Here is a 17,548-nt window from a genome sequence, read left to right on the forward strand (position 1 = left end):
GTATTATACTATATTTTTGTGCGTTTCAACTTTTCTGTTAATAAACAAGTTGGGGGTTTTTTTTGTTTTTGTTTTTTTAATTTTTTAAAAAGTGTATTTATTTATTTTGAGAGAGAGAGAGACAGAGAGAGTGAGCAGGGGAGAGGCGGAGAGAGAGAGGGAGAGAAGAGAATCTCAAGCTGACTCTGAGCTGTCAGCATGGAGCCTGACGCGGGGCTCAAACTCACAAACCGTGAGATCATGACCTGAGCTGAAACCAAGAGTTAGATGCTCAACCAAGTGAGCCACCCAGGTTCCCCAATTTTTTTTAATGTTCTTAATCACGGTGCTCCTGTAGAAGGAGAGACTATACAGGTTCTCAAACATACGTGTCCCTAGAACACATTTTGGGAGATCCCAAGTTATTAAAGGCCAATGCTGGAGTCACATTTCAATGTATATTGTCAAAATGTGACCACCTCAACCTTCAGACCATCTGGCCCATCACTGGATGTGAAATCAAGCGTTTCCTGAGCTCCCCGCCCCAGCTGTTTCCTCTCTCTTGATAAAATGTAAGTTCTGCCCTACTTCCCTGGGGTTGTCCCCCCACCCCCACCCCTGGGACATTATCTCAGTCAGGCTCTGGCCTTTATCCTCCAGAGGGACAAGCCCATATTCATCTGTGGTCATGGACTTCAGAAATGAAGACACATGCCCGCATGGCCCACACAACCCCTCAGACCCCAGTCATGGCCTTCTTCAATCCAACTTCCTGACTTCTTAGGTCTTCTCCGGGAATATGGCTACTTCTTTGAGTACCATTCATGAGGTTCTTTCACCTTCAGATAGATCCATAAATCCCAGGGTTTGGAATGTTGATTCCCAGGGGGCAGGAAGGCAGTGCTGAGGATGGAATCATAACCAAAGTAGGCCACACAGGTTGAAAATAAACACTTTATGTAAAGACATCCTTTAAGGTGGGTGGAGTTTCCATCATGGACCCTTCTGGGATTGCTGCCCCAACCCAAGGAAAACGTGAGTAGGGGCCAGGTAAGAGACCCATAAGGGGCAGCCAGGAAGCAAACTGACAGATGGGGTCTAAAAGCAATGGAGAATGTGGAAGGGTCGGGCTGCAGTGGAGACAGGATGGATCCCAGCTCATCCTGCTTGGCCTAGAGTCAAGGTGCTAAATTCCTGGCTCCATCGAAGCACAAGGTCCTCACTTTTGGCCTGGCTCAAAGCACTGTAAGTCTCATTCTGCAGACATCTCATACGGGACACCTACACAGGGATTGGGTACACACAGTCTGTGTCACAGAGCCTGGAGGCAGAGGCGTAGGGGTGGGGAGGTGTCAGACATCCCCACAAGAACCAGAGACGAGCAGGCATGGGTGCAGGGCAGTAGAAGGAAGGAGGAAACAGATGTGGGTTTTTAAGGCTGGCAAGAGACACCAAGGAGACCAACCCCCTCCTTTGAGAAGCCAGGAGTCTCAAGATGGAGGAGGAAGTGACTTATTCCAGACTACTTGGTGAGTAAGAGCGGGAGGCAAGACCATGACCTCAACAGCCAATGCCCAACCCGGCTAGGGATTCTTGCTGCCATGCCCTCTGGGCCCTGACCTCTTACTTGCAGCATCTCTTCTGGACCCCCCTGGCCTGGGAGGGCCTCACTCACTCTAAGACAGGAGGAGTGGGAGAGAGTGCTCTGGTGGAGGCCTCTGCCCAGAGATGCAAACAGGGAACTGTTTCTGATCCCTGCCGCTTGGAGCAGGGTGTGGGGGTGCTGGGAATAGACGGATCTGTGGTGACAGATCGAGGAGCCAATGGGAGAAGGGGGTGGGCGAGGTGAGGGGCTCACCTTCCTATCCCGGCTTCTCATCAGGCACTGTTGGCTCTTGAAGGCACAGTAGTTTGGATACTGCACATAGTCTGTGTCACAAATCTAAGCCAGGAGCCGGGAATGGGGAGGTGGGGAGACATGAGAAAGCTTATAGGACACCAGCCCTCCAGTGAATGCCCAAAATGGCAGAACCAGGGCCAGGGGTATAGCCCTCCAGAACCAGACCTTCCACAATGGGGGTGCCCCCTCCCTGAGGAATAGGCCTCTGTCCCCTTGGCTTTTCCTGTCCCACCCTCAGTCACAGTTTGGTGCTGAAAAGCCAGGAGCCGGAGAATAAGTGGCCGCCCTGCTGGTCAGCTTGCTGGGAAAGCAGCTGAGGAAGGGGGAAGGGGGTCCGATTCGTGGTCCAGTCTCAGGGAGCCTTCTAGTGATGGCTAAGTGAGGGAGAGGGTAGAAGAATCATGTGTGACTTTGGGTGAATCACCCTCCTCTGTGGATCTCGCCTCCCCATCTCTACATAAATCCAGGGGAAGAACAGGGACAGTCTCGGAGAACCTTTCCAGATCTAGGGGCCCAGGGAGAAGAGCTGGGCAGGGGTCTGTAGGCTCAGCTATCAGCCCTTTCTTAAGGTGTTCTGGCTATCGCCTTGCCTGGATTTTCCCTGCTAAGCCACAGAAGGGAGGGACTTGGCCGTCAGTTACAGGGGGAGCTCCACAGGGGAGGTAACTTTGGGGAGAGGGGGAGCAAAGTTGACGCCACTGAAGCAGGGAAACACTGGGTCACAGGTCAGTGACACTTTGGGCATCACCTAGTCATTTGTTGTAGAGGTGAGTAGAACATTGGGCCAGCGTGGGAAGCGCCTTGACCAAAACCCCTTAACTGGCAGAGCTGGGAGCAGAACCCTTGTCTCCTGCCTTCCTGTGCTCTCCCACCCTTCCGCCCCTCTGATTCCTGCTCCTTTGACAAGCACAATCCTGCTCTCTTTTTTGGAGGTGGGGGAGGTGGAAGGGCGTCCATTGGAAAGAGGCAGGCAGGGAGGACTGGTTCCCAGAAGCCCGAGGCCTAGCCCTCCTTGCACATCCTAGGGCTACTTAGAGCAAGGAACTGGGATCAGTGGGATGGAGTTGAACTTTGGGGAAAGGCTCTGACCTTGGTGGGGAAATCCCCATCCTGGAAGCTAAGGAACTCAGTCTGGAGCCAGCCGGAGACTCGAATATCCTCACAGCCCTTTGTGGCTAGCCGTGCACACCAGAAGTCCATGCGGAGCCCACCATACATATCCAGCCCGTAAAAGCGGCCTGATGTTAGGGTCCCTACCTGTGGCACAGGGGACAGAGGAGATGTGCACGCCCCTGCCCCCCTCCCCCCAGCCAGCAGGCCTCCCTTCCCACTGCCCAGTCCTGCCTGGAGCCTGAGGCCCCCCCCACTGCAGGTCGCCCAGCAAGGTACCTGGGTACCGATGGACATGCTCTGGGCTATGAGCAAGGGGCTGATGAAGGGTGTTTTGTGGGAGTTGTCACACAGCTGCCGCTGCAGGACGGCCTCCGAGTGGCACTGTTCCAGCTTCAGGGAGCAGAAGTCACAGAGGGCACAGGTGGCTGAGTGCCGCCGCCCAAGGCTGTCACAGACCTGGGGCAGGAGTGTGGTTGACAGACTGAGGCTGAGACCCTTTCAGCTCTGCAGCGCTGTCCCCACAGAACCTCTTCGCATTCAAGCTTTTGCAAAGGCTTCTCTAGCTTTTCTCCCTGACCCCTCCCCCAGGGCTCCTCCAGGATCTCTCCTCAGCTCTCTATCTCTTCACCCTCTTCCCGGATGAGGTGTCTACGCCCAGGTAAGCTTCATCTTTCTGCAGGCAACACCCAACTCTTCATCATCAGTTCAGATCTCCCTCCTGAGCTCCGAATCCTCATTGCCACGTGCCTGACAGATGTCGATCACCGGGTGACCTACAATCACTCCTAACTTAGACTCTCTGAAAAAGACTCCTGACCTTCCCTGTCTCTCCCTCTCTCTGCTAATGATAATGCTGTCATTTACAGAGTTGACCCAGTGCTAGGCACCATGGCCATAAATGCTGTCACCTCACCTCCTTTAGCTTTCATCAGAGCCCTGTTCTATAGTTGGGGTTTTTTTTTTTTAAATGCTTATTTATTTTTGAGAGAGAGTGAGCGAGCACGAGCAGGGTAATGGCAGAGAGAGAAGGAGACACAGAGTCCGAAGCAGGCTCCAGGCTCCGAGCCGTGAGCACAGAGCCCGATGCGGGGCTCGAACCCACGAACCATGAGACCATGACCCGAGCACATGCTTCAGATTGCCCTTTGAGATTTTTCGCCTTATGACCCTTACTCTCTCTCTCACTCTATCTTCTGCCATTCTGCTCCAGGTAAAATGTTTCTTGCTGTTCCCTTAACCAGACCCTGATATCCAGGGACCTCTCCATGACTCCCGAACTTCCTACCCTCAAAAAAAAAAAAAAAAAAAAAGTCTCTTTCCAGCACCTACCACACACCTCTTTTATAATGTTACTGAATCCCTCATGGCTCCTGGACCCCATAAGGGAAGGAGCCTTATGCTCGGGCTTGGTCCCTCATGCCTTTGTACCTACCATTCCCTCTAGCAGGAGCCTCTACCAAGCCCCTTCTTTTGCCTGCTTACCTTCTTTTATTTTCAGATCTGCTGTTTGAACATCAGTTCCTCTAAGACAAATTCTCTGACCCTCCCAAACATGGACCGTGGGGCCCCCAATCGGCTGCCTGTGCACTTTGTACTTGTCCATGGCTGCATTTATCCCTCACACGGTTCCACCTGTTTCCTCACCTGTGTCTCCCACTAGATTCTAAGAGGATTGGGTCTAGTGTACTCACCACCACAATCTCAAGTACCTAGTACAGAGTTGGTACACCGTACTCAAAAACCAATTATTTGTTGAACAAACGGATGGATGGATAGATGGCACGCCCGCTCTTGACAAAGGTTTGCTAACTTGTCTTCTTTGAAAACCTACAGAATAGCTTCCTGGGAATGGGGCTTCCTTGGTGCTGAGTGCACACCGAGACTGGGATCTTTCTACACGTCCTTGGAACAGGTCCTATCGCTCCTCTGGAAAGGGGAGCTACATCTAAGGCAAGGCCAAGTACTGAAGATGGTGAACTAGATCAGGAGATGACTCAAGCCTAACAACAACTCAGCTGAAGCATGAACTCCAGACTGGAACAGATTCCAGACTAGGTCTTGAATCTTCTTCCGTTTTTTTGTTTTGTTTTGTTTTGTTTTGTTTTGTTTTGTTTTGTTTTTTAAGTAGGCCAGCATGGAGCCCAATGCGAGGCTTGAACTGATGACCCTGAGATCAAGATCTGAGCTGAGATCTGAGCTGAGATCAAGAGTCAGACACTTAACCAAGTGAGCCACCCAGGCACCCTACTGGGCTTTCTTCCTTTAAGGTGAACTGGAGATATCCTTCCAAGGAAGGGATTCTCACTCGGAGAGAATGAAATGATGCCCTGGCTTTCTGTATCCCCACCTTCCCCCTACTCTCAAGGCCCAGTCCGGTGCCAGGCCCAGAGGATGGTCAATGAGCACGTATCCATTAAACAGCATTGCAGGCATACCGGCTTCCCGAAACCAAGGATCTCCTCCTCTATGTACTGCCAGGCCTTGGCTGTGGGGGTTATGGTACAGGTGTTCTCCACAATCGAATAGCACAGCACCAACAAGGCCTCTACGTGAGGCATCTGCAGGAGGCTGCAAGAAGACAGCACTGGCTGGTGGGGATGGGACAGAGGACCGGAGCAGAAAGCCACATCCACTCTTTTCCCCTCCCCTTTGGTGTCCGCTCTTAGTCACACACATTCAGCATGCCGACGGAGCTTTAGAGGCCTCCGGCCCAACTGCCTCCTTTTAGAAATGAGGAACTGAGGTCCAGAAAGGGGAAGTAATCTTCCTCAAAGTTGCAGTGTTCATCAGAGGCAGAGACAAGACCAGACCCCAAGCCTAGTAGCTTCGGGAACAGCAGCTACATCATGTAGAGAATGGGCATCTTAGGGTAGCACTCAAGCCAATGACTGGTGACAGAACAGGTGGGGCAGACAGCTGCTAGGTGGCCCAGAAGCTGAAGCAGGCCTTAGTGGGTCTTGGAAGCCAAAGGCAGGGACAGGGAGCTTCTCCTTCCCAAAAAAGGCAGCAGGGAAGGGAGGGCTGGTGGGGGGAGTCAGAACCATCTGTACCTGTCACGGGTTGGCTTTCTCCAGATGGGTTCTTCATCATACAGATCATTCATTTCATCCATTTCCTGGGCCGACCGAATGAGCTCCTGGATGTTCTCCATCATCATAGGCGTGGACTCCACCTCCCGCACCCGGGGAGTGAAGGAGAAAGGGTTGGAAGACATAAACTCAGACTGGAACTTGACCTCTGGGTCTGACTGCAGCCCAGCCATGGCCTCCAGCCCCTCCTCTGTCCCCTGTCCTTCCTCCTGCTTTCCCTCCTCCTCCAGCTCCTCCTCTTGTTCCTCCTGCTCCTGCCCTTCCTCCTGCTTATGTTCTTGCCCTTGCTTGTGCTTGTGCTCCTGCCCTTGCTCGTGCTTGCGCTCGGACCCCTGCTCCTGACCCCCCAGGGACAGGGAGGATTGTAGCAGCTCCTCCACGTTGTTGTTGAGCCTCTCGGGCCAGGGCTGGAAGGCCTGTCTTTCTGTGGCTGCAGCAGGGGTTGGGAGGGACCGAGAAAGAGAACGGAAAGGAACAGTCAGGTTTCTGGCCCCCGAGTGTCTTTGTTTACAGGGAGACGCACACAGACACAACAGCACAGGACAGCAGCCCAAATGACACTTTACTTGCACCGTGCAGCACACAAAACGTGGGGGTACAAATACCACAGCAAAAGAATAATTACCACGGCGATTGTGGCGTCTCCTTTCCACCTCCCTTACAAGTGCTCCTCTTCCCTAACTCCCATCTCAAATCCCACCTCGCGTCCCTCTCACTGAGGCAACACCAAAGATTCTGAAAAGCGAGCAGCTAATCCTTTTGAGAGTGAAACTGTGAGCTTATGAAAGTCCCAGAGGACTTCCAGACGCAGGAATGTTTGGGGGAGCTAGGAAAAGTGAATTTTTCCTAGAGTTGTAAGCAATGTCAGATGATACTCTGGGAGGGGAAAGCCCTAACTTGTATTCATAAAGAGCAGGTTCCTCGCTTACATAAATAGCTGCCTGTGGCCAACCCCCTACCCTGCTCAATGTTCTTCCCCATTTCCTACCATGGATGCCTTAACTCTTAACTCTGGGGCTCTGGGATTTGTGGAAGGGCTTGCTGGTAGCCTCCCAGGGGCTGGGAGGGTCTCACCTGTGACGTGAGAAGAGAGGGGGGAGGTCATCGTGGTGGGTGGGATGTCAGAGGAAGCGTCAATCTCCTTGAGAGTGTTGGGTGAGAGGATTGAGACTGGCTGGGAGCACCGGACTCTCTGCAAGAAGAGAAGGACAGTGGGCATGCCTTTCCCAAAGGGCAGGCTTCTACTCCTGCATACGCCTCAGTCCTCTTCTGGCATGTGTCCTCTCTCACGGTTGCTGGGCAGGGATGAAGGGATATGGTCCCTAGTGGAACCCTCTAGACCTGAGAAAGGGTTCCCCTGTGAGATAAGACTCTGTGTCTAGGCCACACCTCTGCCTTCACTGTGGTGTTTGACTTGAGTGAAGTCACTCAAGTGTTGGAAGAAATGGGAGGGCTTGTCTCTTGGCCTCATCCCTACTTTTCTCACAGTAACAAGATTGTTCCCCAAATCTGAAAGCCCAAGGTGAGACCGTATTCATGTGTAGTCTGAGCACATGACTGGCAAAGAGGCAGGGAGGGAGGATCTAAGGATGGCCTCTGGTGGAACCCTTCCTCAACTCCTCACCCCCTCCACCTCTCCAGAGATCTTAGGACACCAGATCCAACCTTCTTCTGGAGCCTCACCTTGGCGTAGTAGACGTGGTTGGAGCAACGATACTGAGTAAATTGGCAGAAGGACTCAAACCAGGAGGCATAAGGGAGGTCGGAGCAGACAGCGCCTGAGAATGGCAGGGGGTACAGAAAGTGACTACACTAGAGGGATCTCCCTCCTGGAGGGGGCTGTGGGTTCCTATGGTCGGCAGAGTGGAGAATATGGCCTCAGGGTAAGGTGCAGCCCATACCCTTCCCTGGTCTCAAGTGAGCACGGGGCTGCCCCACTACTCTGGTCCTCACCGTCGGGCACCAAGCCGTGATTTTCGTATTGGTCCAGCTGGACGAGGGTGGGGTTCCGGCAGCCGTGCGTTGCACGGAGCCGGCAGGTAGTCTCTGCCTTCCAGGTTGGGGTCAGCAGTGCAAAGAAGCGTTCATATTCGGTGGCAGAGAGGGGGCTGCCTGGAGTGGAGGCCGAAATTGAATCCTGGGCTGGGGAAGATGTCGGAAGCAGGAGCAGCACTGCGGGGCAGGGAAACAGACGGATGGATGGACCGAACTCCAAAACCGGCTCCGGTACCTGGACAGACCGAATGGCAGGTGGGGCCCCGTGGAAATTGGAAACTGGGGGATGTCTGGCCGGCGATCAGGGTGAGGAGATTCCAGGGGCAGAGGCTAAGGTGTGACCCCAGAAGTAGCTAGGGAGCAAAGCCAACGCGACCACCCTGAGAAAGCGTTTCAAAACCCTGCAGCAAGGGCTCTTGGGGGTCCGAGGACGGAGCCCCGGGTGAAAGAGACTGCTCCAGGGGGCGGGAACCTCTCACCCTTCAGGAGTGAGAGAAGGAAGCCTGCGAGTAGTTTCCTCATGGCCCCAGTCGATCCGCCCGCGTTTCCCGGACCAAAGCGGCCTCTAACGGGCCAAGCCAGAGACAGTCGGCGGGCGCGGGCGCGGGCTCGCCTACGGGGAGTGGAAGGTGCGGCCCAGACGTCACAAAGGGCTGGGGGCGGGGCCTCGGAAACTGACGCGCGCTCCGGGGTTCACCGCGCCAGCAGGGGTGGATGGGTCCGCACGTGTCATATTCGAGAGGATAAGGATGGCAAAAGGTGTCATTGACTCGGTACCTTCGATGGAGTGGGACATGTGTTGTTCTCTGCACGTGTTCCCTTATTCCCAAGGTAATCCCATAAAGCGGATACTATTATCCCTATATCACAGGTGACAAAACTGGGGTTTGGAGAGGCCTAGATGTGAATGTAGGCAGGGTTCTGGGGCAGGCAGGGACGGAATGTACAAAACAAGGTCCGGGTCTACCTGCGTGGGAACTAAAGAGGGGCCCTTAAGGTAAGAAATGAGCCAAAAGGGGAAGCAAGCAGGGTCCAGGTGAGGAGGTGCTCAGGCGTCAGGCTGGTTCAGTCTAAGGAAGTGGTTTCCCAGTGGGAAGTGAGCAAGACAATCCATCCTCATACGGGAAAAGTGTTTTTCTGTTTTGTGTTTAAAACAAGAAACCAAGCTAATAGTGTAATAGTACATGCACAAAACACAAATACACGTTTATTGGAAATCAAGTGAAAGATGGTTTACGGAGAAAAGATGCATAATTGTAAAAAGTTTTGGAAAGCCCTGGAGGCACACCCCCCAGCCAGCTTTGTCCTCCCCAAGGTGAGAAGTTGTGGACTCTGGAGCAGGGGTACCACTTCTGGTTCTATGTCTCGTTCTACTTCTGGCATTGTCATCCTCCCCCCTCTAGTCCAACCCGGAGGATGCAAAAAAAAGTTTAATTAGCACATGTACTAAAATAGTGTCTACAGTAAACACAGCAGACCAACACGCAGAGCTTTTATTCACCTACTCAAATTCCTTTACATGTGAGCGATCTGCATTCCACCTTGCCCCCTCTCCCATTCACAAGGCCAGGATGAATCCTGTTGGCACAGAGGAAGGGGTGCCCCTTCAACTAAGGCCACTGCCCAGATGCTCTGGGGGCGCCCCTACCATGGAAAAAGCAGGAGGAGAACAAAGAAAGCTTATCACACCACAGCCCCCCACAGGGGAGGGAATTAGGAGGGCTGGGGAGTGCCCCCATGCTACTGCCCCAAGTCCTTAAATACAAAGCAAGGGGAGTAAAGAGGACCATCCCTCGGAAATACAGCACCAACCTCGGCATGGAGGCGAAAGGACAGTGGGCATAACCACTTCCCTCTGAGGGGGGCAGGCTGAATGAGAGCACAAACAGTTAGCGGCTGCAGCACCCCTCCCTACCAGGGTTTGGATGCAGCCTCAGCACCAGGAGTGGGGAGAGGGAAGGAGAAGGGGTGACAACACTGCGCCATCCGCTCTCCCTGAGCCCCCGGGCCCCAACACAGGCTTTCCTCTCCCCACTAGCCCAGGGCCGGGGACGTGGAAGAAACTGTGTGGGAATCCAAGGCCCTTATCTATTTCTTCTTCCGTTCCTGGGAGCAGCGTGGGCAGAACCTAGAAAGCAACGTGATAGAGAGGCGGGCAGAGAAAGTGAGTGAAAGGGAGAGTGCCCTCCTCCACGCAGCTCCTGGGCAGCCCAGCGCCTACCGCAACTCTCTCACTCACCATTTCCCCCGAGGCTTGGTCGTCAGCCCCACACAGGCAAAGTGGAACCACTCGATGGAACACTGAAAAGGAGGAAGACGGAAGAAGCAGAAGTCAGGGGCCAGGGAAGGGCAGAGGAAAGAAAAGAAGTTCCCTCCACAGATTCCTGAGAACAGTGTTCCCGTATTCCGTATTCTCTTTGGAGAATACCTCTTTGGAGGTCCCGAGGCCAACCAACTCCGCCTTCCTCTTATCCTGGAGTCCCACTATTCAACCATGTCTTCCCCTCTTGTACCCACTCCCTCATGGCCCCCAGAACCCCATCTGGAGGCAAAACGGTTGGTTCTCACATCAGGGTTGTCACAGCCAATCATCTCTCCATAGGAGACCTGGTGACAAAGGCAATAGGTGGGTTCGTTGGGATCCACAGGCATATCCAACACATCAGAGGGGTGGACACTGCCAAAGGTCACTGAGGGCATCCCATACTCAGGACTTCTGCATGCCAAGAGGAAGAGAACGTGTCATCCGCAGGCAGGGAAACTACACAGGTGGTAGAAAGACATCCTGGTGGGGCAAGGGATTTGTGGCTTCTCTTCTCCATCCAGCAGACACCACAGGGATAAGGAGAAGTTACTGACACAGAAGACGGAGAAAGTGGCAAGGGGCAGCGTGAGGCACGAGCGTGGGGTGGGAGAAAAAAAAATACGTCATTTGGCAAAGTACTCCCTTATACACTCACGTGCGCACAAGTTTTAACTTCTTTTGGGCAGCCTTGGGAGCCTCCTCATCTGAGTTTTTCCCTTTGGAACGAGCACGGGCAGCTTTCTTCTCCTTTTGAGTCCGGCCTTCTAGGAAAGAGGGGGGGAAGCCAGAAGGCAGGGAGACAGAAAGATGGGTTAACTCTTCCTTCTTCCACCTCCTTCCACGCGGCTGCCCCTCCCTAGGAGCTGAAGAGCTGCTTCTTCTCCCTCTGAATCCTCGCCCACCTCTCAAGCCCCGCCCCCCTCCTCACTCTTTTTGCCTTTGCTAGAAGAGCTGTCATAGTCACTTGACTCAATCTGCTTCTCCTTCAAATCAGCCTCAAAACGGGCCAGGTCTGTGTCCAGTCGCCGAATGTGTTTGTCCACCTAGGTAGAAGGAAGGAAAAGAGAGAGGTACAAGGGTAGTTCCAGTAAAAGACAAAAAAGCTAAGGCGGATTCTATGTATCTCCCAGACCCAAAACAGATCCCAATACAGCTGAAGGAGGGGTCTAGGACCCCAAGGATTAGATGGGAGGTAAGTGGGGAGCCATGAACAGGGCCATACCATCTCATAGGTCTGCATGGCAAGCTGCACCTTGTCGTCACCAAATTCCTTGCACTTGCCATAGGCTTCCTGGATCTGTTTGAGAAGGGCCAATTTTTCCTCGGAGCTCAGGCTGCGGGCGCTACTCATATACTCAGTGGCCAACTTGTCAATTTCAGCCTTCAGGTCTACAACAGAGACAGAGGCCTGGTCACTATGGCCCCTGAGTGGCTAGGTGAAACACACTTCTTCCTCTTGTTTCTTGGACCTTTTCCACTGATCATCATAACCTTCGAACTAAAATGCCCTGAAAGTTCATAGGTACTGTGCCATTTACTCAAGTAATGCAACATATTGACAGTATTTGTCTTAGAGGTGCCTTCAGGTGCTGAAAACATGGCTAGCATCATTGGAACTTAAAATTATTGAAACATAAGGAGGGAGGGAGCCTTTGCACACCACACTAACACCAAAGTATATTTTTGTTGATGTCTGAAGATGCTTCTTTGCAGGGCTGGCTGCTTCTCGAACCATGAATTTTGTCTCACGGCCTCCCGATTCCTTGTCTCAAAAACATTCCGCAACAGCTCTGAGTGCTACGAACCCGGCTGGGTCATCTGCTGCTGCCGGCTTCCAGGTCTGTACATCTGTGACTCATCATTTAAAACTAGGCCCTAGTTCATTTATGTAACAGTTCTTCTACCCTATTTTGCTCATCAACCTGTTCGTATTTCCCATCACTTTTTTTTCTGTTTGTTCATCTTAGACATTGTTCCGAACATTTTCATACTGGAAGGCTGGTGATGTCCCAAGACAGTGAGAGTGTAGTTTTCTACTGCCTAATATTTGGTAAGGCTCATAAAGCATGTCGATGAAAAGAGACAAAAGAATGACTGTAGCATGGTGCAGCGACAGACAGCTGGCAGGATCTGTGTACATACTATGTTTGTGCCCCATTTCATCTGAGGCCTTTGGAGGAAGCTGAAAATGCACATAGTTTGATAATCTCCAACTGTCTTTCTGTGCATGAACTCAAGAGCTGGAACTGAGTTACAAAGGATGCGAAGCTGGTTCCCAGCATTTGGCAGCCAGTTCTCAGGGGTCTGCATCCAGGATTTTAGATGATGTTCACCTTTTCGTGAGTAAACTTACCCAGGGTAGCTGAAATCACAGCTCTGGGTATTCTAACACCAGCTTGTCACATCTTTGAGCATGGCTACTTAAGGGTGGAAGATAAGACCTATATATCCTTCAGCAGGTACGGGGGATGGCTCCAACGGACGACATCTTTGACTTTGAAGAGACCAATCTGACCACTGTAGAGTAGCCTCAGGCTCCAAGTGAATGCCTCAATGCAGCCAAACTTGCTCAACATCCAAAAGAGGCCACAGATGGTATCTACTGCTTCTGTAAGGTTGAAGAATACAGTGTAGAGATCCTGATGTTAATTGCTGCTTTTCCTTCTTCTTTTTTTTTTCTTTCTCTCTTTCCTTCTGTTTAAGGACTTCTCTACCAACATGACTTGCGGTCTACAGCCACAATGAATTTTTTGATAGTAATGTTATCAATCCAGTGGAGCAGAAACATCCTAGTCTTCCGACAATCTTCCTATAGACATATTGAACATAGAGAACAGAAATGATTCTAGAGTTGCCTTATCTCTGAATTCTTCTTGCAGATATAAAGAACATAACATCTTTGAATTCTTGAGGCATTGTCGCAATACTCTATTTACTATGAGAAGCGGATATAGAAATGCAGTTTATCACTGCTTTCCTTTTAAGAATTCCAAGAGAGTAAAAAAGAGAGAAGCCACAGTTCTCCAGATCAGACCAGATGACATGGTAACACCAAAGAGAAAAAGAAATGATCATCCTCACTCCTTATACACACAAACCCCTTACTCTGTACGTACCCTCTGTTCTTTGGTCCAGGTCCCTCATGAGCTGAAAGTTTCTCTGCAGTTCAAATGGGAGGTTTTCGATACCTAGGGAGAAGAAAAGACACTGAGAATCACTGGACTTCATAGGCCTAACAGTTGTTTTTAAAGTACAGGTCCAAAACGGGACTCAGTTTTCCCTCCTTGGAACCGTTGGATTTATCTACAACAGCACTCATCATTCCTTTCTCAGAGGAGGCTGTGTCTGTGTCTCTCCACAACTAACTCTGCCATTTCTGCACAGCTTTCCCACCATTTGTCCCCTCAAGGACCTTACTCTACAAATCAGCCCCTCCCTTTCCTTGACTTTCAAACTTTGCCTCCAAGCTCCTTGCCGTTAACCCAAACACCCTCCTGGTATCCTCCAGCACTCCTCACACACACATGCACATGCGCGCGCGCACACACACACACACACACACACACACTTCCACTCTGGTCTTCAGATCGTAGTCAGAATGTTCTTTAAAAAAAAAAAAATGTAAACCTCGTCAAGTCATGCTCCTGCTTTAAAATCACCTGGTGACTTCCTATCACACAATTCCTATTCCCATTTTGCACTTTCTGGCCCATGCTCATCTTACGCCAGCCTTCATTCATGTCAGTCCCCCCTTGTGCTCTGTCTGATCTGACCAGACTGGTCTTCTCCGAGTGCCCCCAACTTGCCAGGGCTTGTCCTGCTACCTGGCTTTCCGTCTCCTGCTTTCTCTGCCTGGAATGCGCTGCTTGGGGTTCTTCATCCCACCTCCACCATATCTGTTGGCCTACTAAACTCTTCGTTCTTCAAAGTTCAGCCCAACCTGGACTTCTCCAGACTCCAGGTGGCTTGGATTATGCTCTCAAGTTATTCTATCTCTACCGTTGTTCGCATTTATCCAACTGCAATTAATAATTAATTGTGCAACCAGTTATTTGGTATCTATCTCCCTAGCCTTCCTTCTGGAAGTGTCTGTCTTCTCTCTTATTTTGCTATGGCTTGCAGACAGAGGGTCTTAAATAAATACCTGAACAAGTGCATCTATACTTGTCTCCCCACGAAAGAAAAATCTCTTCTCGTGACTCCATTTCAAACTTCTAAAATGCCTCCACTGCTTTAACCTATAATCTCAGGTCTGCTGCCACTAGTTTACGGAGATTACTTTGAGTTACCAATGACTTACCAAATCAAACGATCTGTTATTAGTCCTATCTAAAAAAAAAATATGTCTGCAGCAGATGGCCCCATCTTCTTGCCTTCAGCAACTTTTTCTCCTCATAGGATTCCAAGTCTCATCACATACTTTCTGATAATTCCAATAGTGATGGTTTCTTTACCTGTCCCTTAAATGTTAATGCTTTCTTGAGGTTATACTTTAATCCTCTCATTTTCTCACTTTACTTGTATTCTCTGAATGAACTTGATCTCATCCACTCCTACAGTCCATACCTATACTTGTCTAAATTGAATTAAGTATATTGCTATACTCCTGAAGTTGAATTAAGTATATTGCTGATGGCATCCTGTCTACCTCATTTCCCAAGCATGAGATCAAGGAATCACCTTAGATTCTTCCTTCTCTCTCAACTACTCATTCAATCAGTGCTGTCCTTTTTGCTCCTAAATATTCCTGTCACTCTCTCAGACCTGACCTTCTCTCATACATCAGTTATCTTCCTTTATTAAAATCACTCTACTTAAGAAAATCTGTTGGTTCTTCACTATTGAAAATGCAAACCTCTTAGCTTGGCTTAAAAGACCTTGTGCAATCCAGCCCCAGCCTCTTTTTCTAGCCACTTCCCAAACTTCCACCTTAGAGTCCTATGTATCAAACACTCTGACTTCACTTTTCCCTGACCTGCCATAAACCCATCATACCTTTGCTGATGCTTTTCCCAACCAGCAATTTCCTTTCTCTCTCCACACTGGCAAATAAACACTCAGTCTTCAAAACTCTATTCAAATATCACATCCTCTGGTAAAGCTGTACCTACACCCCCAGGTAATTAGCCCTTCTTTCTCCAGTGCTACCAAGTCCTTTTAATGTATTTCTATGATTCCACTCATCACATTGTTTTGTAATCATTTATTAGCAGAATCTGTTATGAGCACTTGAGGGCAGGGTCTTTGTCTTACTCATTTTGCTATATCCGCAGTAGCTGCCATTAAGTCTGACCCAGAGCAGGGCCTCAATAAATGAATGAATGAATGAATGAATGAATGAACGACTCCCAACACTAAGACAAATGTAAGCCCATAGGGGTGACAGGCTTTGTGAAGGGGTGGATTACACAAATGGCAAACATAACACCAGATTTCTATTTGAAAGGAATTGGATCCAAGAAGAGAAGCGTTCCAGTTGATCACCCGACAGTCACTCATAGCCCCCTAGCCCAGGAGAGACCGCTTCTGAGAAAGAACTGAGAGGAGTAGCTGCGAGCAGGTCTTTGTCGCCGCTCCAAATGGCAGTGGGTGATACACTAACACAATCGATTCGGAACGATTCGGGGTGGAAAAAAAAAATATCCTGAAGCTGGAGGCCCTGGAGATGGGGTCGGCAAATATCTTCCCAGCTCTTCCCATTAGTCCTTCAAGAGCCATCCCCTCAGTCCTACCGCGCAGCCCCTCCCTCGTCTACACCCAAAAGCCAGGCCTCGACCCTGCTGCCCCGCCCCCTCTTTCTTCACACCGTCCAATACATTCTCTCACCGAACCCCTTCACAGTTGTGACTTTCTGACCACCGGGACTTCGGGGCCGTACGGCTCCTCAGTCCCGATTCCCGCCCCCCACCGCCACTCTATGACCCCTGACCCCCTCCTCCAGCCTGCTCTTACTGTCCAGATAATGTTCCAAATACATCCCCGCAGCCATCTTGAAGCAAAACAAAGCAACTTCCGATCCGCCCCGGAAGTGACTGAATCGCAACAGGCGCTGAAGCTATTATCCTTGGGTTGGAGCCTTTCCGCCCTTAAAAGAAGAGCTTCCGCCCTCACTAAATTATCCGCTGGGACACATCCGCCCGACGTTGATACTTTCCCTTTTGCGTAGGTAGCCGGGGCCGCCCGTACTGAGGTACCTGGAGGCAGCTTTAGCCCGCTTCCGCCCTTACTGAGGCCCCAGTACGCGACCGAGGCAGGCATGACGTCACTGCAGGTCGCCATTTTGCATTACCTATCAAACTTTTTTTCCCTCCAAAAAAGGCGATGTGCGGTAATGCGAGGGAAAAAAATCCTTGTCTCTTTAGGATTGTATTCCATAAATATCCCTTTTCAGCGTCTGGAGGCTCTTTTTTCCTTTTTGCCGGGTATGAGTCTAGTGACCAGAGCAGGTCCCGGCTGAATCCAGACTTTCTTCAAGGTAGCTAGTTTCTTAACGAAGTTGGGGAGGCATAGTTGGTGTTGTGAGATTTAAACCCTCCGCCTTTCTGTTCACTCACACGCACATCAGCTCTCCTGGATTATTATTTTTTTTTTTTTATAATCTCTATTTACTAAGAGTTACACAATAAAGCTATAATTCTCCACACCTCTTGTCCAGGTTCATGTCCTTTTATACTTGAATACATATACACACACATAAAATGACATACTACTTCCGGCCTTGCCCTCTTATTTTTGTCTCCCCCCCCCCCCCCCCCCCCCCCCCCCCCCCCCCCGTTTATATATGATGTTAACTAACACCACGATTTGGAAAGGATTGGAGCACAGAACTCACAACTGGGCCAGTTAGATGACAGCTGTCGTCCCAGTCAGCTACAGAATGAGGACTCTTCCTCATGAGGACTCATCCTCCATGAGGATGGAAAGCAATCCAGTGCACGACAGACTGCCACCACACTGGGAGACAACTCAAAGCACATAACCTAATAGTGGCGTTAGTAAAATCGCATTATGGAGATTGTCACCCCTCACAAATTCTTGATAATTATCAATGCCGCAGGGCAGGGCTTTAATGATACAAATTTTCAACCACCTAATTTAGACCAAGTATGTGAAGAAGGGTAAGGTGAAACCTCAGGTTTACTACTGAGCAGGTGGTAAGACACAGCA

The 17,548-nt window shown here is 50.5% G+C and overlaps 2 protein-coding genes across 6 annotated transcripts; both read right to left on the reverse strand.

Annotated features, from left to right (window-relative positions):
- Positions 1-919: 919 nt before the first annotated feature.
- On the reverse strand, positions 920-9,896 carry LOC115518188 (acrosin binding protein). The gene is made up of 10 exons (XM_032593766.1): positions 9,889-9,896; positions 8,035-8,366; positions 7,765-7,859; positions 7,156-7,273; positions 6,043-6,511; positions 5,428-5,560; positions 3,269-3,448; positions 2,969-3,136; positions 1,838-1,921; positions 920-1,260 (listed from the first exon to the last, which is right to left on the reverse strand). Exons 1-10 carry the CDS (start codon positions 9,894-9,896, stop codon positions 1,138-1,140), a joined length of 1,710 nt encoding a protein of 569 aa, XP_032449657.1. The 3' UTR covers positions 920-1,137.
- ING4 (inhibitor of growth family member 4) lies at positions 9,247-16,428 on the reverse strand. 5 transcript variants are annotated; one of them, XM_030321562.2, is made up of 9 exons: positions 16,334-16,354; positions 13,498-13,569; positions 12,735-13,190; positions 11,604-11,770; positions 11,310-11,424; positions 11,037-11,145; positions 10,645-10,792; positions 10,316-10,377; positions 9,247-10,204 (listed from the first exon to the last, which is right to left on the reverse strand). In XM_030321562.2, exons 4-9 carry the CDS (start codon positions 11,730-11,732, stop codon positions 10,165-10,167), a joined length of 603 nt encoding a protein of 200 aa, XP_030177422.1. In that variant the 5' UTR covers positions 11,733-11,770; positions 12,735-13,190; positions 13,498-13,569; positions 16,334-16,354; the 3' UTR covers positions 9,247-10,164. The 5 variants fall into 5 exon arrangements, with proteins under 5 accessions (XP_030177422.1, XP_030177421.1, XP_030177420.1 ...); XM_030321561.2 differs by lacking the exon at positions 12,735-13,190 and having other exon boundaries at positions 11,037-11,142; positions 11,319-11,424; positions 16,334-16,428; XM_030321560.2 differs by lacking the exon at positions 12,735-13,190 and having other exon boundaries at positions 11,319-11,424; positions 16,334-16,428.
- Positions 16,429-17,548: the final 1,120 nt, after the last annotated feature.

Source organism: Lynx canadensis, chromosome B4, assembly GCF_007474595.2.
Source record: "Lynx canadensis isolate LIC74 chromosome B4, mLynCan4.pri.v2, whole genome shotgun sequence".
Taxonomy (NCBI): Eukaryota; Metazoa; Chordata; class Mammalia; order Carnivora; family Felidae; genus Lynx; species Lynx canadensis.